Source organism: Ostrea edulis, chromosome 7, assembly GCF_947568905.1.
Source record: "Ostrea edulis chromosome 7, xbOstEdul1.1, whole genome shotgun sequence".
In the NCBI taxonomy this organism is placed as follows: Eukaryota; Metazoa; Mollusca; class Bivalvia; order Ostreida; family Ostreidae; genus Ostrea; species Ostrea edulis.
In genome coordinates, this window is record NC_079170.1 from 41,939,589 (window position 1) to 41,959,796 (window position 20,208).

At 34.8% G+C, this 20,208-nt stretch overlaps 1 protein-coding gene across 5 annotated transcripts in view; it reads left to right on the forward strand.

The window, feature by feature from the left end:
* Positions 1 to 20,208, forward strand: part of LOC125653487 (TPR and ankyrin repeat-containing protein 1-like) — an 82,352-nt gene that overhangs the window by 38,429 nt on the left and 23,715 nt on the right. For 4 of the 5 annotated variants that reach the window (XM_056144442.1, XM_048882966.2, XM_048882967.2 and 1 more), the window contains 14 exons: positions 2,250 to 2,579; positions 3,035 to 3,292; positions 5,675 to 5,753; positions 7,218 to 7,477; positions 8,904 to 9,161; positions 9,258 to 9,413; positions 9,913 to 10,166; positions 11,902 to 12,039; positions 13,761 to 13,835; positions 14,482 to 15,295; positions 15,376 to 15,797; positions 18,684 to 19,174; positions 19,400 to 19,646; positions 19,964 to 20,133. In XM_056144442.1, coding sequence (XP_056000417.1) covers positions 2,250 to 2,579; positions 3,035 to 3,292; positions 5,675 to 5,753; positions 7,218 to 7,477; positions 8,904 to 9,161; positions 9,258 to 9,413; positions 9,913 to 10,166; positions 11,902 to 12,039; positions 13,761 to 13,835; positions 14,482 to 15,295; positions 15,376 to 15,797; positions 18,684 to 19,174; positions 19,400 to 19,646; positions 19,964 to 20,133 — 3,952 coding nt within the window. The remainder of the gene's footprint in view (positions 1 to 2,249; positions 2,580 to 3,034; positions 3,293 to 5,674; positions 5,754 to 7,217; positions 7,478 to 8,903; positions 9,162 to 9,257; positions 9,414 to 9,912; positions 10,167 to 11,901; positions 12,040 to 13,760; positions 13,836 to 14,481; positions 15,296 to 15,375; positions 15,798 to 18,683; positions 19,175 to 19,399; positions 19,647 to 19,963; positions 20,134 to 20,208) is intronic. The other variant, XM_056144444.1, reaches the window with a different exon arrangement.

A 20,208-nucleotide genomic window follows, 5' to 3' on the forward strand; every position in this document is an offset into this window, starting at 1 on the left:
CAGAACTATAACCACAGTACTATAACCACAGTACTATAACCACAGTACTATAACCACAGAACTATAACAACAAAACTGTAACCACACTACTATAACCACAGAACTATAGCCACATAACTATAACCACAGAACTATAACCACACTACTATAACCACAGAACTATAACCACAGAATTGTAACAAGAGTACTTCAACCACAGAACTATAACCACAGCGCTATAACCACGGTACTATAACCACAGTACTCCAACCACAGAACTCTAACTACAGCGCTATAACCACAGAACTATAACCACAGAACTATAACCACAGCGCTATAACCACAGAACTATAACCACAGAACTATAACCACAGAATTGTAACAACAGTACTACAACTACAGAATTGTAACCACAGAATTGTAACCACAGCGCTATAACCACAGCGCTATAACCACAGAACTATAACCACAGAACTATAACCACAGTACTATAACCACAGTGCTATAACCACAGTACTATAACCACAGAACTATAACCACAGAACTATAACCACAGAACTATAGCCACGGAACTATAACCACAGAACTATAACCACAGTACTATAGCCACATAACTATAACCACAGTACAATAGCCACCGAACTATAACCACAGTAATATAGTCACAGAACTATAACCATAGAACTGTAACCACAGAACTATAACCACAATACTATAGCCACAGAACTATAACCACAGTACTATAGCCACAGAACTATAACCACAGAACTATAACCACAGAACTATAACCACATAACTATAACCACAGAACTATAACCACAGAACTATAGCCACAGAACTATAACCACAGAACTATAACCACAGAACTATAACCACAGTGCTATAACCACAGTGCTATAACTACAGAACTATAACCACAGTACTATAACCACAGAACTTTAACCACAGAACTATAACCACAGAACTATAACCACAGAGCTGTAATCACAGAACTGTAACCACAGAACTATAACCATAGAACTATAACCACAGTACTATAACCACAGAACTATAACCACAGAAGTATAACCACAGAACTGTAACCACAGAACTATAACCACAGAACTATAAAAACAGAACTGTAACCACAGAACTATAACCGCAGTACTATAACCACAGAACTATAACCACAGAACTATAACCACAGAACTATAATTACAGAACTATAACCACAGAATTACGACCACAGAACTATAACCACAGAACTATAACCACAGTACTATAACCACAGTACTATAACCACAGTACTATAACCGTGATGTCATTTTTTGCATACTTGTAAAGAAAAATGTCAGGAGTACCAATAGCAAATTGGTTGTCATCTATGATTGACTGTAAAATTTTAACAACAGTCAATATTGTTCTAATATTTTGAGGGATTGTTCTCTATAGTTCACACTTAAGCACTAAAATAATTAAGGACCGTTTTTGCTACCAACGGCTCTTATATATAGATATGACACTTCGGTATATCCTAAACGGAAGTTATATCATTACAAACTTATGCGTTGTGAATATTACTAGTGGTAAGTTTGCACATAAGTAAAGGTCACGCATTGGCGTGTTATGCAAGTGAGGCGATTGATATACACACAACTTTATAACACGACGTGGCTTCAGCTTCTACATTATGAACTTCCTATATTAATGTAGCAATATTTCAGTATAACCTGCATATAGTGGTTGTGTCTCTCAACTGATTCGATACGCAAGAATTTGTTCTGTGTATGGTCAGTTTGTAAACATGCAGGCTTTATGATCTTGAAAATGATTTAATTTTCCAGTACAATCAATAGGTGAAGTACTGTCTGGTACGTTTTTATATCAATTGGGACCGTTCTTTGCATGAGGAGGGCTCATGGTGGGTTTGATCGGTCGACAGGGGATGCTTACTCCTCCTAGACACCTGATCCCACATCTAGTATGTCCAGGGGTCAGTGTTTGTCCAACTATGCATTTTGTATTTTTTATAGCAGTTATGGGATAAATCACTGTTGTTTTGCGTCATAAGAGTTGAATATGAATTTACTATTTTTAAAATCGAAATTATTGGTTGTGTATCTAGATTCTCATTTGCAAAGGATTATAATTGATGGCAACTTGCTTGCGTATTTGATCGTTACATAGTTGTTTGCTTTATCGGAATACCTTCATATAAGCACCGTTGAAAGCAGTCACAATTTGAAGTGTGAACATTTAAATGTAAATCATGCTTTACTTTGTACAATCAGAAAATTGCAGTGTTCCTGACGAAAGCCTATCAACATTATCGTTTGGATTAAAATGTTCCATTACATTTCGACTTATCAAACAACGACAATGGACAGAGGCTTGTACTTTCTTTGAGGGATACATACATCATGCCAGTGTCGATACCAATGTTACTGGCGAAAGTATTGCCTTAAATCACATATGTAATGAAAGGATGCTATCTAGCCATGTTTGGCTTGCTGAATTCATTAAAAAGATGGTGGAGGAAGATCTTGTTGATTTCCGTAAAATCAAATTGAAACCTGACGAGACGTACCTGCATTCATCTGTAAAGATAGCATTTGCCACGGGTAATGTCATTCTTCCATGCTACTATAATTTTCAGATGTCTTGTTATCAAGTTTTCAAAGATACTTCAGAATTCAGAATTATACAAATTGCATGACCATTATATTTAGGTCATATTAATTGAACCCGGGGAAACGTTAGTTTAAAAAGGTGGTTAGAAACACTGCCTAGTAAGTAAGGTAATCTTTCGAACACCTGTTCCCAATTCGTTGTAACTGAGGAGAGTGTTTCTGTTTGTACGTTGTTAACGTACGTCAGAGAATTGGTCATTCATATTGATAGATCAACATATGTTGATTTGTTGTAGAGGTGTACAAAATTTCTGTAAAACTAACATCTTTTAAATTCTAATCTTGACTTTTCATATTCATATAATGAGGGTATTGTAAATGATTCAATTGATATTTCCTTCAAACTCATTTCCTTATGAGTACATTTTGTTGTGTACGTTTTGAAGAAAATGGAGGTTTGCTTGAGGTAGTGACAAAGAAAGCAAAAAGATGTCAGGAACAAAACCAACTTGATCGGTCTGGAAACTCGGCACTACATATGGTAGCAAAATTTCCACCGGGAAATAAAATGGCGAAAGAAGTTTGCCGAATTCTTTTAGAAAATCAAGTTAATCCATTGCTACAGAACAACGATCAGAAAACTGCTAGAGATCTTACCTCTCCAAAGGATAAATATGTAACCAAGCTATTGAAGCGACATGAAGGTATTTCTATTTATTACACCTTTATAGATTATGTACTCTTACAGATATCTGGTTTATTTTTTGAAATATTTTTTCTGAACGTTTTTGTTTAAGCAACAAAAAATAATCGACAATTCCGCTAATAAAATGATTTTAAAAAAACCCACAAAGTCCTACAAATCTGAGTTTCACTTAGTTATTTTATTGAAAATAGATATTAACGGCAAACTGAAACTCAACTTTATAACAAATGTAATGCTTTTAGTTTCTCCATATTAATATAGCAATATTCCATTATCACTTGCATATTATGGTGTTTATATCCCTCAACTGATTCATTAGAAAAGAGTTTGTTCTGCTTATGATCATTTTGTAAATCGAGATAGACTACTGACAAAAATGTTGATAGTCTAGGGATTTCAACAGTTTCGTTTAAGGTTAGTATCATACAACTTCAATGGCCGTTATAACGATATGGTTTGCCAATACAACCTGCCATTGCATCATAAGCTATCTGACTTGTTTCATACCGATTGTTAACCATAGGACATTCTTGACACACTGATTCTGACTACGCATTACTTCATTTATCTGATCAAGATATAGGGCGAACGGCGAATGTGACCGATCGACAGGGGTGTTTACTCACCCTACTATTTCCTTTCTGATACATACAGGGATCCTCCTTGCATGAGTTTTGAGATCGGTCAATGTTCGTTATATTCACATTTCATGTAAATAACGGTGTCGCAATTGATGAAACTCGTCCTAGGCACCAGGGGTCTGATTTACAAAAATAAAAATAGTATAGAGTCGCAAGTCTTAAATTGTATAACACTCTTATTATTTTGAGCAAATGAAGTAAAACTATTCTGAGGCTTAATTTTCAACATTTAAAAAATATGCATTTGGAGTGAATGATTTGACATTAAACTGGAAAATTCCAGAATGTAACATTGGTCGTAAGTCATAAGTTATTTTGTAGCACGCGCCCCTAATTCCACCTCTGGTATATCCAGGGGTCTGTGTTTGCCCAACTTTCTACTTTGAATTGCTTATAGAAGTTATGAGATAGATCACTGTTCGTTATCTCCATCTTTCATGTGCATGAAACTGTCAGGCAGGGTCTGACTTTATAACTTTTATGATGACCAGAACACTAGCGAATGCTGACTTTGACACGAGGCTGCTGAAACCCTGTAACATCAATTCGTTTGTTAGTAGCTTGTCTCGATTCAAAAACGAATCTAACGCAGAACATGTTCTTACGTATTGAATGAGTTGAGAGATATCGACAGCATATGTAGGTGAAAATGGTATGTTGCAACATAGGGTTAGGGAGGCTGACGATTGAGATGCTAAAGTCATCCCGTTTACCATAAAGTTGACGTAATCATTTCTATGCACTTGATATTGCATAAAAATATAAAGCAATAAAGTTGGCATCAGTGGATGCTTTCGACAATGCCAGGGGAGAGGAACAACATGTCGTGTTACTACAAGTATTATCATATGTACTTAAACTATACTTGTGCTTATCATTAGTCGCAACTCAAAGAAATTTTCAAATGAAACTTATATTTTGTCAAAGTTGAAGGTGTTGCTTGGCAAAAAAAGTCGCGGAAAGTTTAAGGAAAAAGAAAACAAACCTGAAAAAATAGACGACCATTGAATGCAAGGTGAAGATAACGAAAAGTGATCAATCTAATAAGTCCGACAAGCAATACAAAATAGATATTTGGGCAAACACGGACCACTGGACACACCAGAGGTGGGATCAGGTGCCTAGGAGGAGTAAGCATCCCCTGTTGACCGGTCACACCCGCCATGAGCCCCATATCCTGAATACTTTACCATCGTAGTAACAGTTATGTTGTTGGAACATAATAAAATATGTTAGAAAGTATTGTGATTCAAACATATATTCGAGGAAATAATTTTGGTGTAATTTTGCACATTTAAAGTTGATGTTGCTAAAATACCTCTAGATATTCTTGCTTAATAGAGCACTCAAGAAGTTGTGACTTGGCAAATGTTATCTACAGTATGTAACTGGTATGACAAAGGTTGTGTCTTAAAATTGCACCCATTTGATCTATGTTCTGTCCATCTTAAAGTATATATTTTTGTCTGCAAACATTATTAAGACTCATTTATAAGGTGAGCAAAACTTGTACTTAACAGTCTCTAAGCGAAACGTCCGAAAAAGTACTGTACACGTCGATTATACGTTTTTTTAAAAGAGACTCAATTTGATGTAGATTATTGGATATACGTGTGTAACTTGACATTTCGTGAGTATTTGTTATAATTTGATCTATTTTGATGATTTAGATATGTGTGTTAAAGAGCATTTCCTTGGATACCTTTACAAGTAAAATGTTTTATATACAACTTTTACAGAGAAAGCAAAGAAAGGATATCATACTCAAAAGAGAAAGAAAAAGCACAGGTGGAAAAAGCAATCAAGGACTGTCATTAGGTATATGTGTGTATGTTACACCAGTTATAATCAATCTCTTCAATTTTCTTTTTGTTTTCAAACAAATTGTTTTCGGAAATCATCAGAGAAATATATTCACTTTTCAACCTATCAGACTACAATCTAGCAGCGTTTAAAGGCGCATAGGGATGTCAACATTTTCTCATGGGAGATAGAAATGCGTTTCCTTGTTTTCCGCTAGGCGGTGATACTTGTCCCGGTCTAAGAACATCTTCATTACATTGGATGTAAGATAACGAAGTAAAGTTCAACTGTTTTTTTCTCCGAAGATCGGGGGTATATTGTTTTTGTCCTGTCTGTCATTCTGTAATTCTGTCATTTTGTAATTGTGTCATTCTGTAACAAAAAGTGCTAGAGCTTTGATATTTCACATGAGTATTCCCTGGGACAAGAATCTTTACGTGGGTACCAACACTTTTGGCCCTGTGAACTTTACCTTGTAGTTTGACCTACTTTTTGAAAACTTTAACCTTGCAAATAGCTTGTGAACAGTAAGTGCTAGAGCTTTGATATTTCACATGAGTATTCCCTGGGACAAGAATCTTTCCGTGGGTACCAACACTTTTGGCCCTGTGAACTTTACCTTGGAGTTTGACCTGCTTTTTAAAAAAATTAACCTTGCAAATAACCTTTGAACAGTAAGTGCTAGAGGTTTGAGATTTTACCTGAGTATTTCTTGTGACAAGACCTTTTCGTGGTTACCAACATTTTTTACCCTGTGATCTCTACCTTGGAGTTTTATCTTTTTAAGAATCTGACATTGGTAATAACTTCTAAATGGTAAATATTAGAGCTTTCATATTGCACACGAGCATTTCCTGTGACAAGACCTTCTACTGGTACCAATAGTTTGTGCTTGTGACCTTGGCCATATTTGGGACTGGCCATTATCGGGGGCATTTGTGTTTCACAAACACATCTTGGTAATTAGTGGAATGAGCTTTGCAAAAGAAATCATAATGAAAAACTACAAATGTGGTTTAATGAGTTTGGTTCTATTTGAAACGAATTAAGAAAGGGAAATGCAAGAATTGCAGGTCGTCGGAGAGAAGTTGTCGATAAGTACAAATGTAATTTTACACCAAAAACACAATAATGTTTCACGAGTGTTTACAATGAAGCGGAAGCTATCACTTGGACCGGGACATGTATCGTCGATAAACTAGGAGCGATTTCTCACTTCTAACCCCCATCAATGTTCAGTTTGAGAACAACATCCACTGAGATTTCGTACTTGAAGAATAAATCATTCCTGGCAATGAACCAATGTCATTTTACCAAAGTTATCCTTATTTGGTAGAACACTATACATCACGTAATTGTATTCTCCTTAAAACGTGTGCATTTTACACAGCGAAAGTCTGGGTTCAAATTCATTGTAATTTTGTGAATTGAATATAATGATTGGTTTGATTTTTCACCAGTAATTTTTGCATTAATTAGAGATACCATCACAGACTCGCTTGACGAAGATGAACATTTAGATACTACTATAGGAGAAACTCCAATCCAGGAGTCCCCGGAGAAATGTACATGTAGACTCGTCATAGAAAAAATAAGGGAAACTAAACCAGAGAAAGGTTCCACGATCGAATCCCTAGTGAGTGTGCTTCAAGAAAATCATACATCATATGACCACCACAAAACAAGAAATGAATGCCTAGCACTTATTGCAGACATCGTTTCAAAATCGGATACTCCAGGTAATCTACATTTGATTGCTTTTATATTTCTCTATGCCAATGCGTTCACAATATTTTATCCAGTTAATATACAAAAGTACAGCTATATGTACAACATTGTGTTTGCACTATTTGGTACTTATCGCAATGCTAGAATTTTATCAAATAAGATAAACAACGAACATATGTATTTTTATCATACTGCCTCAGGGACTGATGCTCATCATGATATACCCAACGATTTATCTCAAACTTTTAGGCAAATTCTATGTGTTCTACTTTTCATGTAATTCTTGTATTATGCTTTTTTTTTCTTTATTTGTGTCATGATGTTTTGATTTGATGTTTGTATTTTAAATGATAAAGCCCTATGTAGGTCATTTTGAAACATTTTCCTTCTACCCTTTCTAAAATCTAAACGAAGATACACATTGTTTGATATTTCACAGTGTGATATATTCTACCTGTACCTATTATAACAAATTATCATCAGGTTACCTGTGTAAACTCATGTGACACATTGCAATTTCTAGTCATCCACCGTGTGTTGCGCATTAACAAATGAACATTTTAAAGATACTTTTACAACTACCATTTCATTCCGTTCAAGATTGATAAGAAGTATCATTGGGACGTGAGGAACATTAATTGTAAATTTCAGGACTCCTGTGTCCCAGTAAGAAAAATTGCATAGTGATGTAGAGCGGGAAGGCCTCTACCCAAGTTGTAAATTTCGTGATCTCCGAGGTAGAAGTTATGTCCCTAAGGCGGGGTCAAACTTGGTACATAGCGTCGATGTGTAAAACATTCAAAGACATCTCCTTTAGTAAAACTTTAGATAATGCCCTTTCTAATGCTATTGATACTAAATTAAAACTAAATAGATATTTAGCGGGAGTAGACAGTCCCCAATCAAAATTGTAAATTTCTTGATCCTATGGGCAACGGTTAGGTTCCAGAGTTGAGCCAAATACTTTATAGTTATTACAATGTATATTTTCTTTATCAATTGAAATACTTCTTGAAGTTTTCTAATAAGGTATAAAACTAAATGCATATTTAGGAAAAGCACGAAAAGATATGCAAAAATTATGAATTTCGCAATCCCAGGGAATTGACTCTAGGATGGATCCAAATTAGTAATATTGTGTTAATGTTACATATATTATGCCTTTCTTAGCTATAGAGACTTTTTAGGGCATTTAAATCAAATATGTGATTTTAAAACCTTTGCATGTACTTTTGTTGAATATTAGTATTCAAAACAGGATTTTTTTTCTGGATTATATAGGCCTTGTGAATAGTGATACTTTTAACTAATACTCAGGTGACCGATAAGGCCTATGGGCATCTTGCTTTTATAGCCAGGAAAGAGATCATGTGATTGTAAATCCTTTGATGCTAGGATGATGGTTTAACTTGTTCTTTTTATGTATTTGCTTTATAGATATCCCATGTGCTTTAACATGTGTTGCTCAAGATGTATACGTTGACTTTCTACGCGCGCTAATATCATTGAGCCAATGGGAACTGATGTGTAAAGCTGTAGAACTGTATCGAGAAAAAGTGGACGGGAACGCCCTTTCTGAGTTTGCGTCTGATATGTCCATCGTTAACATGATTCAGACAGTGCAAACAACTAACGAGGACAAGATTGTTGAAATATTGAAACTCATGCTCGATGGAGGCGCAAATCTTGAAAGAGGTTCGATTACACATAGTGTTTTCTCGTTATCTTGATATTATTTTAATGTTTATTTCGGATAAATGATTTAATATAATAATTGTTCATTTCAAACAGAAGAGGAACGTTTAATGCAAATTGTTCTTAAACATTCCCAATACAAAGTTCTTGAAGCATTATTGCGTCATGACATAAATCCAGAGCTGTTGACTGTATACCCCGGGGACACACCCATTCATGCTGCTTTGTTTATTGGACTTCAACTGGATAAAGGTGTGTAACACATCAAATACTTCTAATATTATCAAAGGTTTGTTGGAAAACAAATTGTCACGAATTATGCTCCTTTACTAGCTGAATTATTGTATCCTTATGAGGCAGACTATGCTCTTCAATTTGACGTTTAGATACATCGACGACGTTTTAGCTATCAACAACATTCCCTTTGATTCATCTTTCGACTTGATATTTCCCAGAATCCTAGTAAAGAAGAAATAATTTTCAGTAATTGCTTCATATTTGGCTACTTAATAGAACATTGCCGTTAAAGGCAAATCAGTAAATCAATTTTATGGAAATGAAGCAATATGGATCTACTAGATCTGTAACAATTTATATATTCGATACATGAACAAAAATATATGAAGAACAATGACTGACGATCTCTTGACAAGTAGGAACACAGTTTGTCATCTACCTCCATACCATGCATATATGAGCTTATCGTCATGTTGCTTGCAATACATTTCTTAAAATTTGATGTTTTTTACAGGAAATTTTACGATTTTTAAACTCTTCATTGCAAAATACAATGAAGATAGAAGAAAACATGCCTGTCTGAGTCCTAAGCAAGTGGATGAGTCAAAGAATGGTCTATTTCATATTGTTGCGAAAGAGTCTGACTGTTCCGTTAATCATGAAGCAGCGCGTATTTTACATAAGCTTGAATTGCCACTAATCCTAAAAAACAAAGAAGGGCTGCTTCCGAAAGATTGCTTAGTATGTAAACACAGTGAAATGCAACAGGTATGATGTAATGAATATTTGCATGGTTACGTTTTGACCATTGTCTGACCTCATTCCTTGGCACTTCCATATTTCCATAACATGTCTCTCTGTCATTACGGTAGTAACAATACAATGTATATACGATTTCCATGTACTTCATCACCACAATAAAGCCAAGGAAATGAATTCGAAGGAAATCAAGTAAATCATGTTTAAAAAAGTGTTTAATTTGTTGTCATACATTTTAGGGGGTCAATTACAGGTGGAAAGTATTTGATAAACACAATATTTCACTCACACTAGCTGCAACCTATTACTTGCACTTCAAAGAACAAAATTTACACAGCATTTAAAACGAATGAAATAGACAAAAGGTAAATATGCAAGCAGTATAATCATACTCAAAATACTTACTGTGTCACTGTTACTAGAAGCTGAAATAAATTTTGCTAAACAATACGCATTTAAGTCCTAGCTATATCGTGCTCTTGTGAATAACTGTGGTTTTTATGCACTTAAAATGAAAAAAAACAAATCCTCGTATCATCCTATGTGGCATTCGTTTCATATCTATGTATTCTGCATCTACTCAAAATAGTATAAAGTAACATTATAAATATTAATATATAAACGGAGGTAATATTAATTCATGAGTTGCAATTTACATCGCAGATACCATCCGTTGTAATCACAAAATACTAGGAATTAGATCAACTTATCAAATGCTGAGTCCTTTATTACATACGTTAAAGCAAATGACGTTCATTTTTCATTACAAAAATCGCTGGTAAAGTTGTTGATAAATAGAAATGGGAAAACACATTAAATTTTATCATATATAATATGATTTTGTTTTACCGAGCAATGTTAAAAATAAGATTAAATGGTTGATTGGTTGTGTTTTGTTTAATATCCCGCTCGATAATATTTCACTGATATGGAAACGTCACCATTGCAGACAAGGGGCTGCAAAATATAAGTCTATGCTCGGCCCTTGCGGCATTTGAGCAGGGAGGGGTCTTTATTGCGCCACACCTACTGTAACATGGGCCCCATTTTATGTTGTCTCATCCGAAGGACCATCCCATTTAGTCACCTCTTATGACAAGCAAGGAGTACTGAGCGAGATTCCCACGGGATTTAAATGGTTGGTAGACGATGAAACAAATGAATGAGAAATACATGTATCAGTAAAAAAAAATTCTAATTAGTACTTTCCGTTTTTTGTTATAATACTTTAGATTTCCCTCTGCTTAGTCTTTGTTGCTTACTAAAATCCTCTCCCCAGATGTTAATTTGCATTTAAATGGTGATGTTTTAGAAAGAGCGATATTTACAAAACGTCACAATACACAAGTGAGAGATTAAGAGAGTTACATAGGTACACAATACAATGTATCAATGGATCAGCTGCAGTCTGACGTGATCCATACCGATTTAATAGGCCGTTTTGGCACCCTCATTTTGACTACGCATTATTCCCTTTACCTGATGAAGACATATGCTCACAGCGGGTGTGACCGGTCGACAGGGGATGATGACTCCTCATAGGCACTTTATCGCACGTCTGGTGCATTCAGGGGTCCGTGATTTCTCCAACGATTCTGCATTCCTTATTGATTATTACTCGTTATCTTCACCTTTCAGAAAAGGAGAGAGGTGTGATAATTGTTGTGAAGTCATTTTGAGACAAACAAAGCTTTACAGTTTATACTAAATCACATTGATCTTGTTTCTGCACTTCCTGTTCCAGATTTACAAAAGCTTGGAAGAGGAAGAAAATGATCAAATGAAAGAGAACATCTTAACCATGATTTATACTCTAAGGAGAAAAACTACACTGCAGACAAAATGTCCTTCTGATACTCCTCACAGCGACGCATCGCTAGAGGTATATACCCACAATATATGATTAGGACATCAAAGTGCAATGGTACTCCAAAGTGCGGTGGTTACACCAAAGTGCGATGATCTGCGCTAACCCCAACGATGTGACACCTGAGATGGTCTATATTAATGCGCCAAAGTGCGATGGTCTGACACGCCAAACTGCGATGGTGTGAGACGAATGAGCCATAATGCGATGGTGTGGACACGACAAAGTCCGATGGTACATGTTAATGCGCCATGGTGCGATGGGGTATCAGGTCGAAGACCGTTTGTTTGTAAACGACACAGTGTTTTGGTAGAGACTGTACCAACTGTGTGTTGCTTCAACAAAATATCAGTGCAAAATCCATGCACAAAATACAAGAATATTTCATTACCATTTAGTTGTCGTGTTATTAAACACACAATTGTCAACGCTAAATCGTGTAAATTGGTTTGCCTTATAGTATACCCCAGGAATTTATTACATGTACATCACAATCGCACTTTGGCGTAGACAATCGCATTTTGGCGTGGCCATCGCATTTTGGCGCGACCATTGCATTTTAGAGTCCTACAAATATGTATGGATGTTTTACTGAAAATAGACGTTAACAGTTGACTAAAGAATCAGCTTTATAATAAAAGGGATCACATCAGTTTTTCTACCTTTAACTTCTCAATGCATATAGCAATATTTCATTTTTATCTCCATGGTTTTTTGTCTCTGAACTATTCCATATTTTTTTTAAATTTTGAGAATGTGTTAATTCTACACAGACTTATACAAATATGCTACATTTCTACAATTTTCGATTTGATATTTGCATTTTAACAAACAATGGTTGAACATAGAAATAAGAGTAAATAGAATTTAACAGTATAACTATATTGCACAAATTGTGGTAGACTGAAATAATGTAAATCTCTTATATGAATGCTGCAACTTCCACTGTTTATGCTTTGATATTTCTTCCATCGATTTGATACAAAATGGAATATACATATATGTACATTAGAAATAGAATTCTGAATCACATCTGCAATACTTTGTATGACTTTATTAGGGGAATATCCATTAGTTTCTAACATATAGCAAGGCTTTCATATGAAAATTTTAATGTTCTAAACGTATTTAAGATTATATGTAAAATGTAAAAACAGAATGTTTCATACCAATTATTAGGCCGTTCTTTACAAAATAATTTTGACAACGGATTCCTCCGTTTATCTTATCAAGATGTAGTGCTCACTGTGGATGAGATCGGTCAACATGGGATGCTTACTCCTCTTAGGCACATGAATTCACCCCTGGTAGATCCAGGAGTGCATGTTTATTTAACTCCTAATTTTCTATTCATTATATGATTTATGAAATGCATTACTGTTCATGATATTCACATTGTGATGTAGGAAGATATGCTAAAATGATTTATGACAATACATGTATATCAACAGATATAGATATGTACATTTATCCCATGTATCTTAACATACCTTCAACAACTCAGTTCATTGACTAAGAAAATACAAGTTGTTTAACAAATAGATTGACATACAACTTTCGGTAAGGTATTTCCTGTATTCATTGCATAATTTAGCATGGCGCAAAATTGATTCTTGTTTTCACTATATTCATATCCGTCATATCATAGTCATCATGAAAGGGGAAAAGAAAAGCAATTAAACAATCGCACACTTTTATTTTATTTTTTCAAACTTTAATAAGTAATACATTTTCAGAAGCCCGAGTGTGACAAGTTGTCAATTGAGGGAGACTCCCTTGAGAATGGAAGTCAGAAAGAAACAAATACAGAGGTAGATTGCTATTGGTACTATTGATTCTTGCTTCTTCAAATCTTTTAATAGCAATACTTCATGACCAGCATGCCGACGTTAATCTTTGCAGTTCACGTCCTCGTGCCTCCATGTCCTCGTGCATTTTCAAAAATGAATTAATTTAATTCATGCTCTTTCCTCTTTCATTTTGCCGGAATATCCAGTTGTTGAAATAGATGGTTAGTTTGACCGGTCGATTGGGGATGCTTACTTTTCCTTGGCACCTGATTCCGCATTTGGTGTGTCCAGGGGCCCCTGTTTTCCTCATAGGAGTTATGACATTGATCACTGTTCGTTATCTCCACCTTTTATGTACAATTTTTATTCATATTAATACATGCATTGTTTACTAATGTTTTTGAGTAAATGACTATAACTACAATTTGTAGGATATCGAAGGCAAAACAATGGAAATGTAGAACTTTGTATTTTTTATCCACTGAGAGTTGACGATTCATTAAAGTATTTTCTTGAAATTATAAATGATTCTGGAGCCATACAATAAGTGAAATTTATGTGTTGTAGTTTTGGTTTGAATGCATTTCTTTTTTAAACCGGTAATATACGGGGAACTTGTCATTTTGTTTGGCTAAAATTGTGTGTGATACTTTTTTCTTTTACTTAGATCGTTTTTGATCCAGCATACTTTGAAGATCTTGTATGGGAAATACAATGTTCGAAGGACTTTTTAAAAGCAATAAAGAATAAGAAAGTCCATCCTCATCTTAAACAAAAGGCAATGCAATATATTCTGGAACTTGGAAGAGGATATAGGTGGAAACACCTACGCAACAAACTAAAACATAATAATTCCTCAGGACCTGTTTTATATGAGATCAAACTTGACAAGGCAGTAAGGATAATATGGGAAGAAGCGATTGACCTCTCATGCAGACGGCAGGATGAGACGCGGTGCTATAGTGAAGTAATCAGGTTGTGGGATTTGGTTTTGGATCATGACAAAATCCATTCGAGTGTTCAAAATATACTTCGATCGTACGAAAGAGCAAAACCATTACCAAACTTGACGAAATGTATCAAAGGGAAAAATCACAATGACAAACATTTCAAAGCACCGCAAACATTCGTATACGTTAATCCGAAAACAGAAGAAAGCAGCATAGATACACACGGTTTATACAAGCCTGTAAATCCTCATGAAAATGAGTTCAACGTCATGAAATTTTATCCTTTCTCTTATGATGTTGTCCACAGTATCTTGGAAAACTCGGACGTTGAGTTAGAATTCCCCTTTAAGGTAACAGATGATGAGTATTTGTTTATCAACATGAAAACCAATACACCTATTTTACTCCTTGGAAGAAGCGGAACTGGTAAAACAACTTGCTGTTTGTACAGACTGTGGAATAAATTTGAAGTATATTGGACTGAAATCGCAAGGATGCAGTCTGCTGCAGCTTCTGTAGCAGAATCCATTCGTAAGTTAATGGTGTTTGTTGATATAAAATACATTGATTATCGCTATATCAAACTGTTAGATACATTTTATTTTATTTAGAAAATGGGACAAACGATAAGACAGACCTGAAAGGTATGGATGATTTGCAGAAACCTCTTGATGAACAGTGCATTGCAGAAGCAAACATGCAGAATGAACTAAAAGCTGAGAACACTGAAGGTCGGAATAATGCAACTGGGGAAAACGATAATTATTTTGGTAGACATCTCCGACAAATATTTGTGACAAAAAATCCTTTGCTATGCATGGAAGTGGAGCGCAATTTTTGTGATTTGAGACATGCTAGTAGGGTCGGGAAGATGCACTCGTCATCTGAGAACAATCCTCTTCCTCCGAAATTGCAAGATGTTGATGACCTTCAATATCCACTGTTTATCACATTTAGAAAACTATTACAATTTCTGGATAAGTCTATTACAGATACAAACCAGTCTATGCTGGCGAAAAATTCAAACCTCACGGTAAGAAATTATGAGTTACACAAATTTAATACATTTACATTCTCAATGCACGTACGCCTCGTAATTTCCTATGTGTTTCTTTTTTTTTTTAGAAGTTCACCTCTTTCACTTTCTTTACTATCTTTTTTTTTCTTTTTTGGCTAAAATGATGTTCATTATCGTCATTGATGTGTTATTATTTTGAAATCGGTAATCACGCAGAAAGATGAAAGTACATTTTCAATATCACACTCGTATTGGATTTTGAAAGAAGTCCGGATTTTTTTTTTAAATTTTATCATTGCAAATCCTTACATGTCAAACATTTTTTATTTGTTTGAATTAGAAATAAAGTGTCGCTATTGAATTTCCGCCATATTGGGGAGAAAGAGTTACTATTCTATTGTAAGATTTATATTTCATTTACGTATAAAATGTAAAGGTACTTCAGAATTTTTTTTTCCAAATTTTCTAACGTGATTAAAGTAGTGTTATCAATAATAAGGATTCGTTTCAAAACAATACACATACAACTTAAACACAGTAAATGTATGTTTCAAGTTATTTAAACACTTTGTCCAGTCTCGGTATTTAGCACACCGCATGGCTGTTTTCTGGTAGTTGCACCATCATTAACTGGACGAATGTCAACGAGAATGTCATCCTTTGTAGGCAACATATCACCCATTGTCCTTATTTTTATTGACTTTTCCCATAAAACAGTGAAATCATTGGTGATTTCCTGTTGTGTGCATTCTGGATGGTTTCCATGATAATTTGCTTATTTTCTTTGAAATTTAACAGAAACCTCTTTCTTGACCAATCCATACTTAAATTGAAATATTTTTCTATGATGTAAAACAACAAGACTACATCTTGTTTATTTAATACTGGGATCCTTCTGCCCAGGTGTACGCCGGAGATCGATAACGACCAATTTTCAGCATCACTGATCACGTGCACCCATGACGGTTTATCGAGATAATTAACACTTCGAAATATACTTTTGTTATAAAACACTGCAACTTTAGCGTTTAACGAGAATTTTAAGTAATCGGAAAAACGTTCTTTAAAAATGCAGCGTTAAGACGTAAATGGCGATGAATTGAGTGACGATAAGTCGAGAATTAGCTCCATTTGATCCCAAACACTGTTGGATTCAAACACTAGTTAAATCAAGGTTCAAATAACCATTTATTCCTCACATTTTTGTAATTATCAACCGTGTTTATTCAAAGATTGTGCAGTCCTTAAAGGATATGTGTCCACGAGGAAAATAGGAATAAATTCGGCCAAAGAAATTAGATGGCAAACTGTACTTCTAAATAAAAAGCAAATATATTAACCTCTGGACATCAGCTTTGATATATTTTCTCCCCAAACCCAATCACGTGATTTAACTTTTTCAGAAGCGACATAAAATCCACAACCACATTTTAAGCGATTGTTAGGCCTATATTGGCATAGTGATTTTGACTACCGACTATTTCGTTTACCTGATCAAAGTGTTTGGCCCACAGCGGGTGTGACCGTTCGAAAGGAGATCTTCGAAACGATTTTCACGATAAACGGAAAATCCGAAACACGCAAAACACGATACACGATAGACCTAATAAACGCAAAACAGTATACACAATATAAGAGAGGGTTCTGATAAATGCAAAACACGATAGAAAACGGAAAATCTGATCAACGCAAAACACGATATGATAGGATACACGCACGATACGATAGGATACACGCACGATACGATAAGTTACACGCACGATAGAACACGATAGGAATGTCAAGAATTACATTTCGAACACTGTATGGGATTGATCACTTTTGTTATCTTTATCTTTTATCTGTTAGAACTCTCTCCTATTTTATGACAAAATTGCCCAGGATCACCAAATGCAAACTTGTTGTTTCCAATCCGTTGAGAAAGGATTTTGGAGGAAATGTTCCTTGCGCATCAAATCATTTCAGAGACATAAACACCATCTGCAGGAGATAATGGAGTATTGCTACATTGATATAGGAAGTTGACGATGGAGAAGCTGAAGTCATTCCATTTGTCATCAATTTGATTTCTTAGTTTGTCATTATTCTCTATCTTCATTAATATATCCAACATGAAGCAGATGATTCGTAATTTCATCATCACATAAATCTTTTAAATTAGCTCACTTACTTAATGGCTCGTTAAAACGCCTCTTATGAAGTATAATTTCACCATCGAAAGAATGATTCAAGCTCTAGATTATTTTATTTTATTTTTTGTGATTTTTCTCAGAATGATAAACTGGTGTTTTCTTTGCAAATCAGAGATTATAGAGTTCAACTTTTGTTATGATTTGATGCATGATATGAATATCTATTAAAACTTACTTAAATTCAGATAAAAATGTTTTATTTTTTTAGAATAAAATATCTATGGAAATTGAAAACGTTATTTGCTATTACTTTTTGAATAGTGGACAGGCTACTGACAAACAAGTTGATGGTGCGGGGCTTTCAATAGTCTCGTTTAAAGTCAGCAATTCACAAATGCTATGTTGGTTATGTCAATCTAGTTTGCCAATACAACCTATTATTTGGTGAAATGAAATACTTTTTGACGTGTTTCATACCGATTGTTAGACCGTTCATGGTACACAGATTTTGACTACGGATAACTCCGTTTATTTATTCAAGATATATGGCTCACGGCGGGTGTCACCGAATATATATATATATATATATATATATATATATATATATATATATATATTAGAAGTTGATTCGGCACAGTTGTAAATAAATATTGAAAATCAGAATGACACATTCCATAAAAAACAATCATTTACTGCTAGCGCTTTCTCCATGTCTACATGGTTCATCAGGCAGTTCAAATATTAATTATATATTATATATTTTTCCTAGAATGGTATTCAAGGGTGGTCTGATTGCAACATCAATGACGATATTTCAAAACTAAGAGACAGCAGATCTATTTGCATAGAATTATCTGATGATGAACTGTCAGACGATAGTAATGACGACGAATCAACAGGCATGGTGCGAGCAATATCACCAATTAAGAAACAACAACGAAAATCGGCGTCTTGGAAGATGATGACATATGAAATTTTTGTGAAAGAGGTGTGGATAAAAATGAAGAAAGAGAACCCAATGTGCCACCCATCCCTCGTCTGGACAGAAATAGTATCATTCATTAAAGGTTCATATGAGGCACTAAATTCATCAAATGGATATCTAAATTTAGAAGAGTATGAACGACTAGGAAGAAAAATGGCGCCGATGTTCACGGGAGACAGGAAAAAGATACATGATTTGTTCCATATATATGAACATGTTAAGAAACAACGATCTTTCATCGATGAGGCAGATATAACTAGAATAATATATAAGAAGTATGTCGTCTTAACATTCTATAAACTCTTTAATCATTCTATGAAACGTCTCTGTATGAGTGGAGTATTCTTGAGAGGGACATAAAACAAGATACAATCACTCAATCAATTATTATATAAACATTTTACAGCTAAACAGTGCAAGAAGTAAATGGAAAATAAATTTTCCAGGTATTAGTTTAGATGTCTACCTAATTCTCTGAAACGTTCTATTCCATATCGTAGGTTAACCAATCAACGAGATCCAAATCTTCTTGTTCATGAGGTGTACGTGGACGAGACACAAGATTTCACACAGGCAGAACTATGTGTTCTGATACAGTTATGTCGGAATCCTAGTGGAATTTTCATGACGGGTGATACTGCGCAATGCATCATGCACGGCATTTCCTTCAGATTCGAAGATCTGCGGACCATATTTTATTCAATGTCCATAAAACAATGCATTGGAGAAAAGAACATCACCCCAAAGGTACTTTTGTGAAGGTTTGACACTTCTCTCTGTACCTGTCAAATTGTGTTTACAGTAACTGGTAAGAACCAAACTTCCTAAGATTATTGAAATGCATTGACTATTTTTATTTCGTCACTTTTAACGCACTATATACCTTATGTTTTGAATACACATTTTTCTTATTTAGGTGAGGCAGTAATGGCTTTCTAAAACTGCATTAGTCGTTCAATTCTGTGGTTTGAACTCTTGATGTATTGAAAACATTAATGTTCGATGAATGTTCATTTTCATTTTTACGTATCTTATTCATGGACCACCGCTCAATGAAATTACAGATTCATCATTTGCCCCACAATTATAGATCCCATGCGGGAATACTCAATTTGGCATCGAGTGTTCTTGAATTGGTTAAAGAATTCTTTCCTGAGTCATATGATCATCTTGAGAAAGACAGTGGAATGTTAGATGGTCCAAAGCCAGTAATTGTACTTGAGAAACGTTTAAGGTAAATAAAAACAATCGACATCCAAAGAGAATTTATCATACGGTTAAAATGTGTCAGTTTTGTATTATCTATTAG